We start from the raw sequence: 16,994 nt of genomic DNA, 5'->3' as shown, positions 1-16,994 counted from the left end.
TTTGTCTTTTTATTTTTTATATTTCTTAGTATTATTACTCTCTGTATTTGCTTTTGTTTTCTTTCCTTGATGTTGAAAGTGCCTTGACTTTTGTGTGAATTATAAATGTACGTTTGTTGTTCAATAATAAAATAAATGAAAAAATAAATAAAAACTCCAACAACAACAACAACACTTCTTCCCTATCCACCAATCACGCCAAGGTGCATTCAAGAGCACCTGAATTCTAAATATTGGTATCACACGTCGTCGTCGTTAATCGAAGTTTTAAGCATTTAAAACCTAAAAAACGCTTCTCATACAAGAGAGTTGATATACTTGCATTAGTTAATCAAAGATTGAATTTATTTTGTGTATCATCCAATGTATTAGATATTATCAGATTATAATGCACTGTCCCTTTAAATGAACATCTGATCTCAATCAGGAAGTAAAGCACCGAGCTCGGCCGACTCGCCTCCGTGTTGTCAATGTAGTTTCTTCATGTTTGTTGCCTCATTCATAGCTTCTCATTTTGAACATTCGCCTTTATAATCAGACTTGGAGGTCTTCTTCCCAGCAGGGACATGGCCGAAGGTGCCGAGGCTGATGTTGACGAGCCGCCTCGTTGTCATGTGCCTCCTGTCATTACAGTCTCCGGTCTGCCCACTGCCACTGCAGCAGGTAACTTGAACGCATCATCCATTGTTACATTGTCACACGAAATGCACCATAAAGCAGTCTTGAAACATATTTATAATTTGTAATAATAAGGTGTGGTGTTATTACACACACTGGTCAATTGTGTCGATTTGTCACTGGTCAGTTAATAACACACTTAAAGGCTTTACTGCAAATGTTGGCATTGAAAACAAACTCCAGGCCCACGTGATGGTTACTCAGTATTAATTGTATGTGACGTTCAGGTTCATAGTGTTTAGATATTTACTTTTTCTTTGTATTGTACGTTGGTAAATTAAAATAGCATAAGATTACTATATGAAGCAGGGATTAATGAAATTACTGCTAAATCCACAAACACACACTCTCGGACAACGGTTCGCAAGTAAAAAAAAGTTATTCAATAAAAAAATGATGAACTAATTAATTTGAAGAATTAGAACACCAATAATAAACACTGTTAAATATGTAACTGAACATTATTATTTTTGACACTAGGGTATACAGTTACACAATGATAACATTATTATTATTATTATTATTATAATAATATATGTTTTTCCATTTTTACATGGAAACACCAAAAAAGCCAAAACAATCGTTTTGTAAAGAGAAAAAGCAGAAATAGTCTAAATAATAACTAATATTTTTATGTATTTATTTATTTTTTTTGTCCTGTCCAGCTTCTCAGGCAAATCATATAGTTGATGTAGATGCCCATATCGGCTGTTCAGATTTACTTTACAAAAGAGAAGTGTAGGATACTTCTCTTGTTGCCTTATTTGTATTTGACTTTATTAAATGTATTTATATTATCATTTGGTGCAGCCGGGCCGGAGCAGGAGGGGATAGAAAGAGAAAAAAAGGAAGACAGAGGGGGGAATTGTGGGGACAAGAGGGGGATTAGACAGAGACAAAAACAACAACAGCAAACACAACAACAACAACAACAATAGAGCATGTTTTAGTGGGAACTAAATGCGATATCTGAAAGGGGTACAAATTATTTCCAAATCAAATACCCCACCCAGACATACAATACTAGTACACAGCTCATGAAAAACAATATTTTTTGTTATTGTCATTGTAAGTGGGCCAAAACACTTATATTAGAAAATAATCTCAGGGAAATGACTACTGCCATTTGATTATAATAATAAAACATTTAACTTGTTATTTAGTCAGGTTTGGGACGGGTGTGCTGCTGGTGTGCACGTCTGACGTTGTCACATGTGCTCCACTGAATGCTCAAGGAGTTTTTGCGTTTCCTCACGCATATGTAAAAATAGAGGGAACATTATTTGGGGGTATGCATAATCCGCTTTTTATTCACACGATGAGTCGGGTGTGTCTTCACCTCCGCGGCGGAGGCTCCGCCGAACCCCTGAGGCTGACTCACCGAACCCATAGGGTTTGATCGAACACAGGTTAAGAACCACTGACTTAGACATAGGGCTGGGCGATATGGCCTTTTATTAACATCTCAATATTTTTAGGCCATGTCACGATACACAATATACCTGTATATCTCAATATTTTGCCTTAGCCTTGAATGAACACTTGATGCATATAGTCACAGCAGTATGATGATTCTATGTGTCTACATTAAAACATTCTTGTTCATACTTCATTAATATATGCTTATTTTAACTTTCATGCAGAGAGGGAAATCACAACTAAGTCAATTTACCAAAACTGTATTTATTTAACAGTTATTAAGCAGTGGCACAAACATTCATGTCATTTCCAAAACAGAAAGTGCAAGATTGTCAGAGACATTTTAAAACAAGCTATGAGTGCACTTTTGTGCATGATGTCACTAAGATGACATATCAAAACAACACCAAAATTCAAGTGCACTTTTTGTACAGAACGCCACTACAATAGTTTAAAACAAATAAAGTGCACTTTTGTGCATGATGTCACACAAGATATTTCAATAAGTGTCAAATACAAATGAGCTGCATAATAGGAAATCAAATAGTGTATGTCCTTCGCTATGTGGTAGGTTCCTGCGGACGTTATCTCCATCTGTTGTTGACTATTTTTGTCATACGGTGTTGATTTGGAAATAGTTGCTTCAGCATTTTGTTAGTGTGGCACCGAACGGAGATGTTGACATGCGGAGTAAGCACTCCTTATTCTCTAGCGGGTGACTTTTCAAATGATGCAACATTAGTAGTGGTGCTACTTTTTTTAGCTACGCTTTTGCCGCATACTTGTTCAACATCTTCCCGCTTGAACCCAAACCACCGCCAGACGATGTACCCCGTGCTGTTTTTCTTGGGAATTAATTCTTCCTTCATTTGTTACCAGATTTGCACCTTCTCTCTCTCGTAATACCACCTGCACCGCACCGTTAGCATCACAGCTAACGTTACCATGTCGCTACCTGTCTGCTCCGCGGGAGCGTGTGACGTTGCACATGTGACGTATGTAAGAAGGTACGCTTGTTTTAAGTCTCTGTGAGAAGGAGAGACAAGAAAGAGTGGGAAACGCATGTAGTTTAATGCCCGCAGCTAAAAGCAACTGCTGTAGAACGTATACTCGAATATCACGATATAGTCATTTTCTATATCGCACAGAGACAAACCCGCGATATATCGATATATCGCCCAGCCCTACTTAGACACCTATAATACAAAGCTGACACGATATCTGTTTTTAGCATTAAAAAAAAAAAAAAAAAAACATATCAATATGCACCCCTCATACTTTACTTTTCAGTACGTGGCCCTTGGTGGAAAAACTTTGGAAACCCCTTAAATAAAGTATCAAAAGTATCGATTTTTTGATTTGAGAATGAATAATAAAGCATATAGATCTGGTATTTGTGATATCAATATCTATCGGTCACATGTTTTTGTTTTCTTCTTAAAGTGACACACATCGAGGGGTACGGTATGTTTCATAATGCATCGATGCTTTAATATCGTTTGACATGTCACCGTGCAATTGTATGTTTGATGCTGATGATAACAAGTCTAGAGGGATGTGACACAGTGGACCTCAAGTATGTTTTAGTAAGCTTCATCCTGGAAAAAAACGTACTTACTCGGGGTAGTGAATTGTTTTTACCCGTGTGCTGTCACCAGGTCAAAACCTGAAAGAATGGCTGCTGGAGCAGTTCTGTGACAAACCTCTGGAGCAGGATGACATGCGACTTCACAATGCAGCCTATGTGGGCGATCTGGACACACTGAGGAACCTACTACAGGAAGAGAGCTTTTTAGAGTAAGGAGTGTTTTTTTTACAGTTGTACCTCTGTTTTTGTTAATAATATATTCCAAAAGGTCTGACGAAAACCAAGGCAATGACTCCCCTAAATCTTGTAAATTCAATCTAATCTGTTCCAGACACTAAAAAACATATTATAGAGAACACATCTAGTTGTATATGTAGATAACAATGGGAAATACATATCAATTACTGATTAAATGGATAAATGTACATTTAACATGACTTTTACTTTTATTAAAAACTCTTTTTGGCTAAGAACATTTATTTTATACAATAATTTTCAAACATTTGTCTGATATCTGTATTTTGTATATTCATCAGGATGGTTCCAGAGAAAATATGTCTACATAAAGACTTAAATCATATGAAATATACTACCAGCATATTTTTAGATTTGTCTTGGGTATCTGATTATGTAAATATTGAAATTCCGCTAACAAAATTTAATACATATGGCATTGACAATGTTGATTTACAATGAAGGAGAACAAATAATTTAATCAATCCAAACTATTAGAGCTAAATCAGTTTCTGGGGTTCCTCGAGGTTTCATATTGAGACCACTTTTATTTTTAATCTGTATCCATAATTTAATTTTTTTTTGTAAGAATGTACTAGGGGTTTTTCGAATGAGTAGCGATTGTTATTTGTAATGATTCTTAATCGATTCAAAAAATTAAAAATCGATTCAAAAAAACTTTTTTTTTATCATAGCTGTTTAGCTATTTTATTGAGGAATGTAGTTAATCATAGAACTGACACCCAATGTTACTAAAACAAGTATTGATTTTGAATCAAGAATCATTTTGACTGGAAAATCGATTCTGCATCGAATCTTTACCCCCCAAGAATCGAATCGAATCGTGTGTTGGCCAAAGATTCACAGCCCTAGAATGTACTGTGTCTAATGTTTGCAGATGTAATCTGTCTTTTAATATCACGTTCTCATCTTGATTGTTTGAAGCTAAATAAAAGCTGTCCAATCTGTCTGAATAATTTAAAAGCAGTGATTCAGTGGCTCCATCTCGTGGTACGCCAGCGAATCACTTGGATAAATATTGTAATGACGCGACTCGAGCGGTTCTCAAAGGTTAATCATCCTTCAATAGACTACTGTAGGCCATAATCGACGCCAAAATAAACAATTAGGACACAAATGGACTCTGTCATTTCTTTCACTCAACATGCCTGGTATCCGAATGTTCTCCACGTTCTCTGCTTACGTCCGCCCTCTCCCAGCCTCCCAGCCAACCAACGCAGAACACATCAATTAATTTAATTGTGTTTGATTTATTATTAAAGCACAGTTTTTTATTTTCCTTTATTCAAACACAGTGTTACTGTTCAAACTGTGTGTAATGTTACAGTGACTAAAATTAAAAAAATATATATACTAGTTTAATATAAAGCATCTACCGGTACCTTGTTTTTAAATGTCACCCCTTCGAGGAACATAGAGTTGGGGTTTTTATCTTTGGTGTCATTCAAGTCCTCAACTGACTCGGGATCTGGAATCTTTTCCTCCAGATTTGGTCCAATGTTCACAAAGTACTTATTGAAGCTTTCAACTACTTTGTTCATATTGTCATTTTTTTACATTTCCATCTGAGAAGTATTTAGGATAGTCCTTTTTAGCACCATTTTTAATAATTCTATTTAGGATGCCCCATGTTGCTCTCATATTGTTTTTGTTCCGGTCCAATAATTAACTACATGTTCTACATGTTCGTAGTATGCCAGTTAGCTTCTTATACGTTTTGTACTTGTTTTCTGCTTCTGTAGGTCTTTGTGTTATAAATGTTCTGTATAATGTATTCTTCTTTTCGCAAGCATTTTTCAGTCGTTTTGTCATCCATGGTTGATTGTTTTTCTTTTGCCTCTTACTACGTTGTTTTCAATGGACAGTGTTTGTCATGAAGCATAAGTCATTTAGCTCTAAATCTGCTGCATTGTTGGCCATAAGCTAACCTGCAAAACAGCAACACACCATTAACACGCTGTTGATGACATTGGCTGGCTGCGTGCGAGTGTTGGAGTTGTCCAAGTGTTTGTGGGGCCGTGAAGGCGTCAGTGGCTGAGCCGAGCGTGCGCGTGTTGACGCAAGTGAAAGAGCGAGAGCGGCAGCTGATGAGATGACAGGTCGTTTTATTTTTGCGTGGTTACAGCGGAAAGCGGCCAGTTTTGCTTGAAAGTAGGTATTTGCTGATGTTTTGGTGCGATTATGACGACAGTAACCAGTTTCGCTCTGTAAAGTCATTGTTGATAGACCAGCCCTTCGTCATCTGTAAAATTTCTCAGCGGACGTTGCAACAATTGACGAAAAATGTTGGTTATTGTTTTATCTTGTCACCTGTCGCTCACAGAGTTGCATTGCAAAATGGAACAGTAAAGCAGTAAAACCAGAGTGCAGCCTCATGAATAAATAAAGCCAATAAATGCTTTCCACATTCCAGTAAGTAGTTTTAATTCAGCAATACAGTACGGACATGTTTTGTACTTCCCTGCATCAACTAATTCATGGTTATCAAGCCATCTTCAAATTATTCTCCCGGTTTGTCCATCAGTCAACCTCGCTTTCGAAACTTTTTGGTCCTGATTTACTAAGATCCAAATACCACACGCTAGACAGCATGTGCAAAAAAATAAAATGGCGTGTACTAGGGCTGGGCGATATACCGAGTTTGTATCGATATATTTTTAGAGATTTGTAAATTTGTAAAAAATAATAATAAAACGGGGAACGTGTATGAAGGTGCAAAATTTAAAGTGCAATGTGTTGAAGGACTACTAATGTTACTGCTTTTCCTTGACGTCTTTAGTATGATTCATGATAAACAGTTCACATTATGTAAGCATTTATGTGATTATTTACCAATTTTTACACATTACACCCGCGGGAGTCAGCAACCCACAGCTTTTTAGCGCCTGCCTAGTGGCTCCCTGGAACTTTTTCAAAAATGTATGATTTCTGTAAGACAAACATGACACAAACCTCCCTAATTGTTAGAAATCCCACTGTTTCTATTAAATAGATTCTCTTATGGGAGTATTTGGCGAGCACCATTTTGTCCTACTAATTTCGGCGGTCTTTGAACTCACCCTAGTTTGTTTACATGTACAACTTTCTCCGACGCTGCCACAGAAAGACATGTTTTATGCCACTCCTGCTTTGTTTCATGTTGTCCACCAAACCTTTTATGCTGTGCGTGAATGCACAAAGGTGAGCTTTGTTGATGTTATTGACTTGTGTGGAGTGTTAGTCAGACATATTTGGTCAGTGCATGACTGCAAGCTAATCAATGCTAACATGCTATTTAGGCTAGCTGTATGTTCATATTGCATCATTATGCCTCGTTTTAGGTACATTTGAGCTAATTTAATTTCCTTTACTTATGTCCCCTGTGTATTTAATTTATATTTACATGTCTCATGACATGTATGTAATATTGGCTGCATTTCAGATAGTTTGTTTGTGTGCCATGTTGTTCCAGACCACAGCAAACGTTACCCAGCTTGCACAGATTGTAATAAAACCATTAAAAGAAGACAGTCCGCCATTTCCTTTAACTTGGACACACACATCTATACCTTTGGCCATTCTAAGACAGTCATTTAGAGGAGTTATTTCACCCCCCTAGAAGCCTGCGTTTTACTAATGTTGTGAAATTGTGTTTAATACATATTACATTTCAACATTTCTGACAACAAAGATTTGTGTCAGCCTGCGACAGACACATAGTCATTTTGATAGTAGACTAATATAACTAATATAGACACTAAAATCATGTGTTGCCTTCATTATAACACTCATATAAGACTTTTAAAGTAATTTTGATAGTAGGCTAATACAGCTAATATAGACACATCATGTGTTGCCTTCATTATAACACTTATATAAGGCTTTTAATTTTTTGCGGCTCCAGACAGATTTTTTTTGGTATTTTCAGTCCAATATGGCACCTTCAACATTTTGGGTTGCCGACCCCTGCATTAGGCTGTAGCATTTTCCCAATGAAAGCTAATGATTGTCAACCGTCAATCCTAATGAAAGACTCCTCCCTTTCCTGTCGTTCTAGACGGATCAATGAGAAATCGGTTTGGTGCTGTGGATGCCTGCCCTGCACTCCCCTAAGGATTGCATCCACAGCCGGACACGTCGCCTGTGTGGCTTACCTTATTGCTCAAGGGGCTGAGGTGGACCTCGTGGATGTCAAAGGCCAAACGGCGTTGTACGTCGCTGTGGTCAACGGTCACCTGGACTGCGTGCGTGTCCTCCTTGAGGCCGGAGCCAACCCCAACGGGAGCCGTCACCACCGCAGCACACCGCTCTACCATGCTGTCCGTGTCGGTCGACTGGATGTGATTCAGGAACTCATTCGGTGAGCTTTGGATGGGATTGTACTGAATCATGCCTGTACTCAATAGCAACAAATAATCTTGTATTTATTAGAGAACTGGCGTGATATAAATATTGAAAAAATTGTGGAAATAAGTCTATCATTTAGGGATTCAATGATTATTTGAACTAACAATAATTGGGTGCACATTTTTGGATTTATTTGGGATTTTCTCAAATTCATAAAATGTCAAAATGATACATACAGCATCAAAAATGTAACATACATTCTGTGAATAACATACTGAAGGCTCAATAATATCTTATGGTGCATTCCATCTACCTCGGAAGTTAGAAATCGGAGCTGGGAATGACGTCACAGCCGAGTTGTGGGCATTCCAGCTATGAGGTCAGAAATCAAAATGGCCATGTTGATGAAAGCTATTTGTGCACTTGCTTAGTCTGAATATAAACAATGATGGGAAAATATGGACTCTTTCTGCAACCTTCAAACATGGTGGACGAAGAGGAACCACAGGTGCTATTGCAAGCGATGTAGAACGTTCAGTATACAGCCTAAAAATGTGTTTACACGATAGTAACGTTACCATATATAAACATCCAACAATACATCGTATATAGCCGATTTAGTGTGAAAAAAACCAAATCGGTTTTAAAAGCCTATGATATTGTTTACATTCAGAGCAGCCATCTTAGAAGCCAACTCAGGGGTGGTGATAATGCCCTGACTTTCCGACTAGAAAATTAGACATGAACGGGCATTCCAGTTGAAATTCCGACTTAAGAATTCAGAAATTCCGACTTCCCAGTACAAATGGAACACACCATTAACCTTTGTGCAACCCTAGGACCCAATCATTGTTCAGTTTGAAGGTTAGCGGTTAGAAACTTGGCTATGGAGGTTTTTTTTTTGTTTGTCTTAATTGAAATAAAATACCATAGTGTTTTTAAATGCAACATAGAATATATTATAAAAGTAAAGTGTACACACCTCAAGAACTCTTTCAGCTCCATTTTCAGACTGTGATCCTGGTATATTACCGTAATTTCCGGACTATAAGCCGCTACTTTTTCCCCTCGTTCTGGTCCCTGCGGCTTATACAAGGGTGCGGCTTATTTACGGCCTGTTCTTCTCCGACACCGACGAAGAGGATTTCGGTGGTTTTAGTACGCAGGAGGAAGACGATGACACAATGATTAAAGACTGACTTTTCATATACCGGTAGGCTGGTTATTTTGATAACGTACAGGCGAGCACTTTGTATTACTTTTCACCGTTGTATTATTTGTACTCTGCACGAATGCTGTTCGCCATGTCAAAGATGTGAAAGTTTGATTGAATGATTGAAAGATTTATAGTTAATAAATCGGACGCTTTGCGTTCCCAAACAGTCATCTCTGTCCCGACAATCCCTTCCGTGGTAGCAGGAACCCCTATATACTACGGTAATTACACATCAAAACCCTGCGGCTTATAGTCGGGTGCGGCTTATATATGGAGCAATCTGTATTTTCCCCTGAATTTAGCTGGTGCGGCTTATAGTCAGGTGCGGCTTATAGTCCGGAAATTACGGTACTACCCTTTTTTCATGAAAACTGAAATCATCTCATTATTGTTGATTAATACATAAGAAAATATTGTTTTGGTGTAAGTATGCACCTTAACCAGTAGCTAACAACAGAAAACCATAAGCATAAGTCTCAGAGCTTTGATAAGCGTGAATAAATTAAACCACCATTAAGAAGCTGAAATGCAATAGAAACGATCTTGGGCAGTTACAGTATATAAAGTATAACATGGCATATACTGTACATATATGTAAAAAAAGACTTGTGTGAACTCAATACACTTAACCAAGTCGTGTCATTCTCATTCCCTTGAGAAACAAGCTAGCATTAGCTATCTTAAAAACTAACATGAAAACAAGAGTCATTAACATCTTTCTCCATTAACGACATCGCCCAATTTAAACTTCTATAAACACATTACTGTCTGAGCAACTAACCTACAGACTGCGCTCTCTTATAGGCAGAGATCGATCGATACTCAAAGCAATATATTAACAGGAAGTTAATTTGAGTGACATCACATAAACCGGACGTGACGTTTTTTTCTGTATCATTAAAAACAAACACTAAAACTTTTTACAAAATAAAATGTAAGAAGATAAACATATTTAAACATTCAAGTAAAAATAGTATGACTATTAAGTAGCCAGAACACTATTATTACACAACAAATGTAGTCCGCTAAAAAAGTCTATCGTGTGGCTATTTATTTATTGTATTTATTGGTTTTAAGTGTGTACAATTACTTTTTGAGCACATTCAACACTATGTGATCATTTTGGTGACAATAACCGTGATATGACATTTTTATGTCAGTATATCCCTATTTTGTCTCTTTGTCTGCGGTTTTAAAATCAATCAATTGTCAGTTATTTACCTATTTGGGGACAAATATTCCACTCTGCAACTTGTTTTTTAAAATATTGCATATTCATATTTTGCTTTTTCCCCATTATACTTATTTTAAAAATTTTTGACAAAAAAAATACAAACTTTAGATCAATAGATGGATCTGAAGTTGCTAAAGGATTTTAAGCGTTGAAAGTAAAAAAAAAAAAAACATATATAGTTGACTAATGACACTTATGAGCGGGTCCATTTTGAATCCCAAGAGTAAGTGTGTAGAGTCAACCTTAAGGTCACATACAGGTACTAACTAGAGATGGCCAAGCTTTAATATGTGATTATTATTAACTGCAGCTGCTCATTTTTTTAAATGAAAAAAATATTAAGTCACAAAGGCTCATTCCTTGTTTTTGTTTGTAAATATACTTCTCTCTTAATTAAGCATTTCAAGATAATCGTGCCAATTATCAACCAGTATTTTTTTGATTTGTAAAATGTCACCTTGTTCCAGGTTCAATGCTGATGTTGACATGGATTATCAGCTGGGTCCCCGTCTTCCCTTATGTGCTCGGACCCTCAACACTTTAGTGGTGTGTCCTCTCTACATCAGTGCCGCTTATCACCACCTGCACTGCTTCCGGGCTCTGCTGGAAGCTGGCGCTCAGCCTGACTTCAACTACTCAGGGCCCGTGTGCCACGACGCTTTGACTCGCGGCCTGGCCTCCTGCCTCCTGGATGCCGTGCTTCGACACGGATGTGAGGTGACCTTCGTCCAGCTGCTGCTAGACCACGGGGCCAACCCAGGCTATGTGCCCTGGGATGATGCTGAGCTGGAGGCTCCCAACCGAAGAAAGGTGGAACCCGAAGCCCTCAAGCTCTTCCTGGAAGCAAGAAGTAAGTCAAACTACTGACATCACATCCTTATATGAAGTTGGTCTTTCCTCAAACCGTTCCAGTGTGTGGTTTGCAAAGATTAATGATATACCGTATTTTACGGACTATGAGCCGCTACTTTTTTAAAACTTTTTGAACTTTGCAGCTTATAAAAGGGTGCGGCTAATTTATGGATTTTTCTTCGCTAACGACTATAATGTTTTGTATTCAACAAAAAGTTTTCATATTACACCGACAGAGACACAGAAAAGTGTGTTATTGTTTGTGCTGTGGTGTCATCCTTTGGACGAGTTTGCTCACTGCAGGTGCTGCGTGTTAAAAAATGTACTTCCTGTTTTGTGCCGGAAGTATAGCCGTCCATAGCGTTTTCTGGTGAAATGATTCTTCATTCATCACTCCAAGCAACGTTTGAAAGTTTTACAATTTAACTAAAACAATTCATACTTACTAAACAGTTCCACGTGTGATGTCTCGAGGAATGTTTTCATGCTATCGTAATGTAATAAAACTAGTGTTGTTAAAATTAGGTGCGTGCGGCTTATATTTACGGTGTGCTGTATAGCTTGGAAAATACAACAGTTTAATTCATTTTGAACATTCTTCATGAAGTCCACAATACAATTATATATCATGTCCCCCCAAAGGTAGGGAAATGCCAATATCTTTACTTCCAATAACTCATATATTTATTATTTAGTTAAACAGGAAGTAAAAAGAAAAAACTAAACGAAGATATACATTTACAGTTCCGGTCATCAATCTAAGCACAGTGGAGAAAATAAGAACCGTGGTACCTCAATTTAATTTTGTTTGTTTTAGCCTTTTCCAAAATGTCCAACAAAGACACAATTTAACAAAAAACTGAAGCAATTTTCCAATAAAAATTAATGTATAACCAATTGTTCCATTCCAGACACCCAAAATATTAACACTAAACACATTTACTAGATAATAATTATAATTTTGTGGTCACAAAACAATGCAAAATACATATGCAGTGAAAACTTGATTTACGGACTCAATTAGGTCTTCAACTGGATTCCTAAATAGAAAAGTTTGTATATTGAAGCAAATTTCTCCATAAGAAATATTGTAAACATGAATAATGTGTTCCAGCCTTGACAAAAATCAATATTTTAGGAAAGTTTGTAGACTTTGAACACAATTATACACTATAGTATTTAGATATGGATACCGAAACCAGTACTTTTTTGGCACCCGCCAGTCTTACTGGGGACCGATTCACATAAAATTAAACGGTGCCATGTGCTGGTAACTGTGTTGCGCGTGATCTCACGCCCGGTTAATATACTTTGCACTTTGAACACTCCAGCAGCACTGAGAACAGACTCAGCCAAACAACCTCTAGGTAATGTTGCAATTTTCAATGCCAACAAAACAATTGACTCAACAACATTAGTAAAGTAAGTTTTCCAAAAATATGCTAGCTTGATGCTAATATACATTGGCTTTGCTACTGACATGCTACTGATTAGCATTAGCAATTTTACATGGTAATTTCAACACCTTCAAATTTGTTAATGAGAACTACAACTAAGATTAATGTTAAAATCAAACAGCTGGCGTGTAATAAGTGCAATACTTACAGTAGTAACACTTTGTAGGGCGCAACAGACAGCAAATACTGAGCTGACCAACACCAATAAACTATGCACTACTACCATCTAACGTCTTTCACTTGCAACTGCAATTGCAACATAGTATCATATCTAATTAGTAACTGCCTTTTTTTTTTTCCGGTGGGCCACATTTTATTTTTATTTTTTTTCACGGCCAGTTGTGATTTAGCCGTTTTTATGCTTGAAAATGCTTAATTTAGGGCAAAATGCCATAGAATATGCTAATTTACCGCTAACACAAAGCTATGATATGGATGTTTTGTTCAGATAGCTTAGCATATACTTATTGACTTTTAATGTATTGGTTTTAGTATATTTAATGTACAAAATGTATCTAAGAGTCTCCCGCAGCCTTCAATTTAAATTTTTGCGGCCCTCCCTGGAAAAAGTTTGGAGTAAACTAAACAAACTCAGCACGCAATCAAATACGTGTTTCCCTTGATCTACTGTATGTACATTTCTGACAGGGACTGTTGCTAAGTTTAAAGGATTTTTATCTGGAATATACAATGTCAGCAAATAATCCTATGAAGGCGAACACGCTGTAACCTGCGGTCAGGAAAGCAGTCGTGCAGAATCCACTGGCGACGCAGAGCTTTATTTAGACAGTCATGAACGGTTCCTATCAAAGAGAACTTGACTTCATTCAATTTGCAGTGAAAACAAATGTTCACTAGCTTGTGTGCTCGGTGATGTCAGGAAAGCATGCAGCTGCTCGGTCATGGACCCAACTGCCATGAAGCTGCATGCTTTTGTGCTGAGGTTGATGCCAAAGCAGGTTTGGCACTCAGCACTTATTGAGTCACTCCAGCATTTTATACACATTGTGCCTCAGCACTCTGTGAAGGTCATTTCATGGTTGAACCACTATGCTTCCTATCATGAACGCAGTAAAGGCATGTTTTATTTTGTTCCGTTTTACATAGAAAATTGTATTCTCAATCATTATTATTTTGTCTCATAACACTTCTTTAATACACACCTAATGCAAAGGTAGAGTACACTTGAGCTGTCTTTATCATGGAATATTTAAAGAGAAACTGTTTTGTTGCAGCTACAATATTTTATGACACTACCAGTCAACTTTATACAGACAGTAAAGACTCATTCTGTTCACAAATGGCTTAATGTTTTTTGTAACCCAGTGAAAATTCATGAATCACAGGACAGTTTTGGTTAGTGTTATGATCTATGTATTTTTTTTAATATATAATAAATATATAATAATAATATATTTTTTATTAGGGATGCTCAATAAATCCATTCACAACTGAATACCTGACAAGTTTTTTCTTAAAGAATAAATGTAAATTAAAATATATATTTTTAATATATTCTTATTTTTTTAATTTATTCTGCAGAAAAATAATTTCCCCAAATTTTTTTTTAGGCCATATCTGTGTTTATTGGCTGCACATATAGCCTTTATTAGGGATGCTTAAAAATAGATTCACAACTGAATATATTTTTTTAAAAATGTTTTACATTTTTTTAACATGTTTTTTCCTAAAGAATAAATGTTAATTATTTTTAGAATACCTTTCATGTATTCGCTATTCTTTCCAAAATCATTCTTAAAAAAAAAAAAAAAATTGTTATATTTTTAAGAATACATTTTTTAAAGTACGTTTTTTAGATCATCACCGCATTTATTTGCTGCAGCCAAGAGGATCTTTTGTAACCTGTAACTTCTTTTGAAAAAGGTGCTAATAATTACAGGTGCCATGGGTGCTAAAAATCAATTCACAACCAAATAATTATTTTCTAAAAAAAAATAATGTAAATTATTTTCCACCCAACCCCAAACAAATAACACACACAAAAAAAAAATCATAATACTAATAATTCAATAAATTAATTACAAAAAACAATAACAAACCCCACACAGATAGATATCAACATAACACCACAGACAGCTGCATTCCGGAATGGGAAAGAGATACAACACTCAACAAGCATACAAAAGGCTCATAAACAACCCACATTTCAAATGTGTTTCATTCGGGGTTAATTTAAAGTTAAATCTCTCCTACATATTTCAGATAAGCCCCCCACAGTTATTTAAACTTTGCAGAACAACCAAAACGTAAATATTTTTTATGTATTATTTTATTTTTCGTATTTATTCATTAAAATAAAAAATCAATGTATTCTATTTTCAAAATAATTGTTTTAGGCTATCTCTGTGGTTATTCCCTGCAGGTGTACAACACACGTCAACAGCCAAGAGTAGTCTTTGTAACCTGTAACATGTTTTGAAAAGGTTTTTGTTCTGATTTTTAAACTAAATAATATATTGCGAGAATGAATAGAGAATCGATTCTGAATCGAATCATCGCCCAAATAATCCGAATCAAATTGAATCGTGAGATATCGTAAGATTCACATCACTACTTTTTATTTTCAACATGTGTTGTGGTCCTTCGTCACACGTTTGAGTTGAGAAGTTTCACACTTGAGGGTCTTACAGCGTTACATACGACCTTGAATGCTGTATGCTTGATAACGTAATATGATTTAATAAATAAAGTATGCCTCATTTCCCTTACATTATGAACATGTAAATCTACTGAGGTGTTATCTTATCTACTGGGGATGGGGATCTTTCAACAACTCACGACCCGATTCTGATTCTCCGGGTGATTATTCGATTCAGAATCGATTCTCGATTCAAACTGATTCTCGCAATATATCAGCTACAAAAATCATAAAACATTTTAATTTTATAAGTAACATACAATTTTTACAAGTAACATTCATGTTCGTATTATATTGTCCTGATAGAAGCACAGTCTGACGCTCTTTGCCAACATTAACACTCCAACTGCAGCCCTCATAACACCGTTAGCACTGCAACACTAGCCTAGCAAGTAGACAAAACAACAACAGCAACAACGCAGCACTTCCTCATTATGCACCAATGACGGTTAAGGCGAGGTTGCATTCAGGAACACCTGGAATTTTGAGCATAAAACATTACAACTCGAGTAAGTCGTTTGTTTGCACGTTCTCTATCTTCTGTATTGCTGCAATAACTATGACAATTTATTGTAGCTTGTATTTCTTATTTTTCAATGTGTTCCTTAGTCATCATTTAATTCATACCACTGAATTATTTAAATAACTTTTCTGTTTAACTTGAATGTCACAAAATTCCATGTAAATAAAAAGCAATTCTTGTATTTTTTTAATTTATTTTTTATTTTTACAAAAGTTGTTTAAGCACCGGCATCGTTTTTAAAGTACCGATTTGGTGCTAATATCGGTTAAGGGGAATTGCACTATTTTTGGAATTGAGTCTATCATTCGCAATCCTCATGTAAGAGAAAACACATATGTGTTTCTTTTTTTATGCATTGTAAATTGTCAATAAACTTTAGCAAAAATCTGCTAAGAATGGAGCAAATGGAGTTCTACTCCGCCTATAAAAAGCTCTAAGAAACATAAAAAAAACCTCCACCAACATGTTATATAAGTATATATGTAATGTAGTAACAGGCACAGTCTTAATAACATGTAATATTTACGTATTTTGCTCATTTTAAGCATAAAGTGGCAGATTAATTTCACAGACGCATCACACTGTTCACTTTTCACTTCAACAACAACACTACTAATCATGCAGACTTCAGGAGAGACAACAAAGACTACTTTGGGACAAATTATGATCCAGAAATTTATATATTTGAGCCTGAATATAAGGAGGATGATCTACAAGTTTAATAAGCTGAGTGATAATCAGATGCAGCTTTAGTAAAACACTAAGCATCATGTAACAGCATTATTAA

General features: G+C 36.2%; 1 protein-coding gene across 1 annotated transcript in view; it reads left to right on the top strand.

Moving 5' to 3' along the window:
• Positions 1–402: 402 nt before the first annotated feature.
• The window catches only part of asb1 (ankyrin repeat and SOCS box containing 1), a 19,314-nt gene continuing 2,722 nt past the window's right edge, over positions 403–16,994 (top strand). The window contains exons 1-4 of the mRNA XM_062068496.1: positions 403–663; positions 3,756–3,894; positions 7,977–8,279; positions 11,184–11,566. Of these exons, the coding sequence (XP_061924480.1) occupies positions 567–663; positions 3,756–3,894; positions 7,977–8,279; positions 11,184–11,566 (922 nt within the window). The 5' untranslated portion in view covers positions 403–566. The remainder of the gene's footprint in view (positions 664–3,755; positions 3,895–7,976; positions 8,280–11,183; positions 11,567–16,994) is intronic.

This window comes from Entelurus aequoreus, linkage group LG13 (genome assembly GCF_033978785.1).
Source record: "Entelurus aequoreus isolate RoL-2023_Sb linkage group LG13, RoL_Eaeq_v1.1, whole genome shotgun sequence".
Taxonomy (NCBI): domain Eukaryota; kingdom Metazoa; phylum Chordata; class Actinopteri; order Syngnathiformes; family Syngnathidae; genus Entelurus; species Entelurus aequoreus.
Note: the sequence above shows the minus strand (reverse complement) of the source record. Positions and strands in the feature narration are given on the sequence as shown.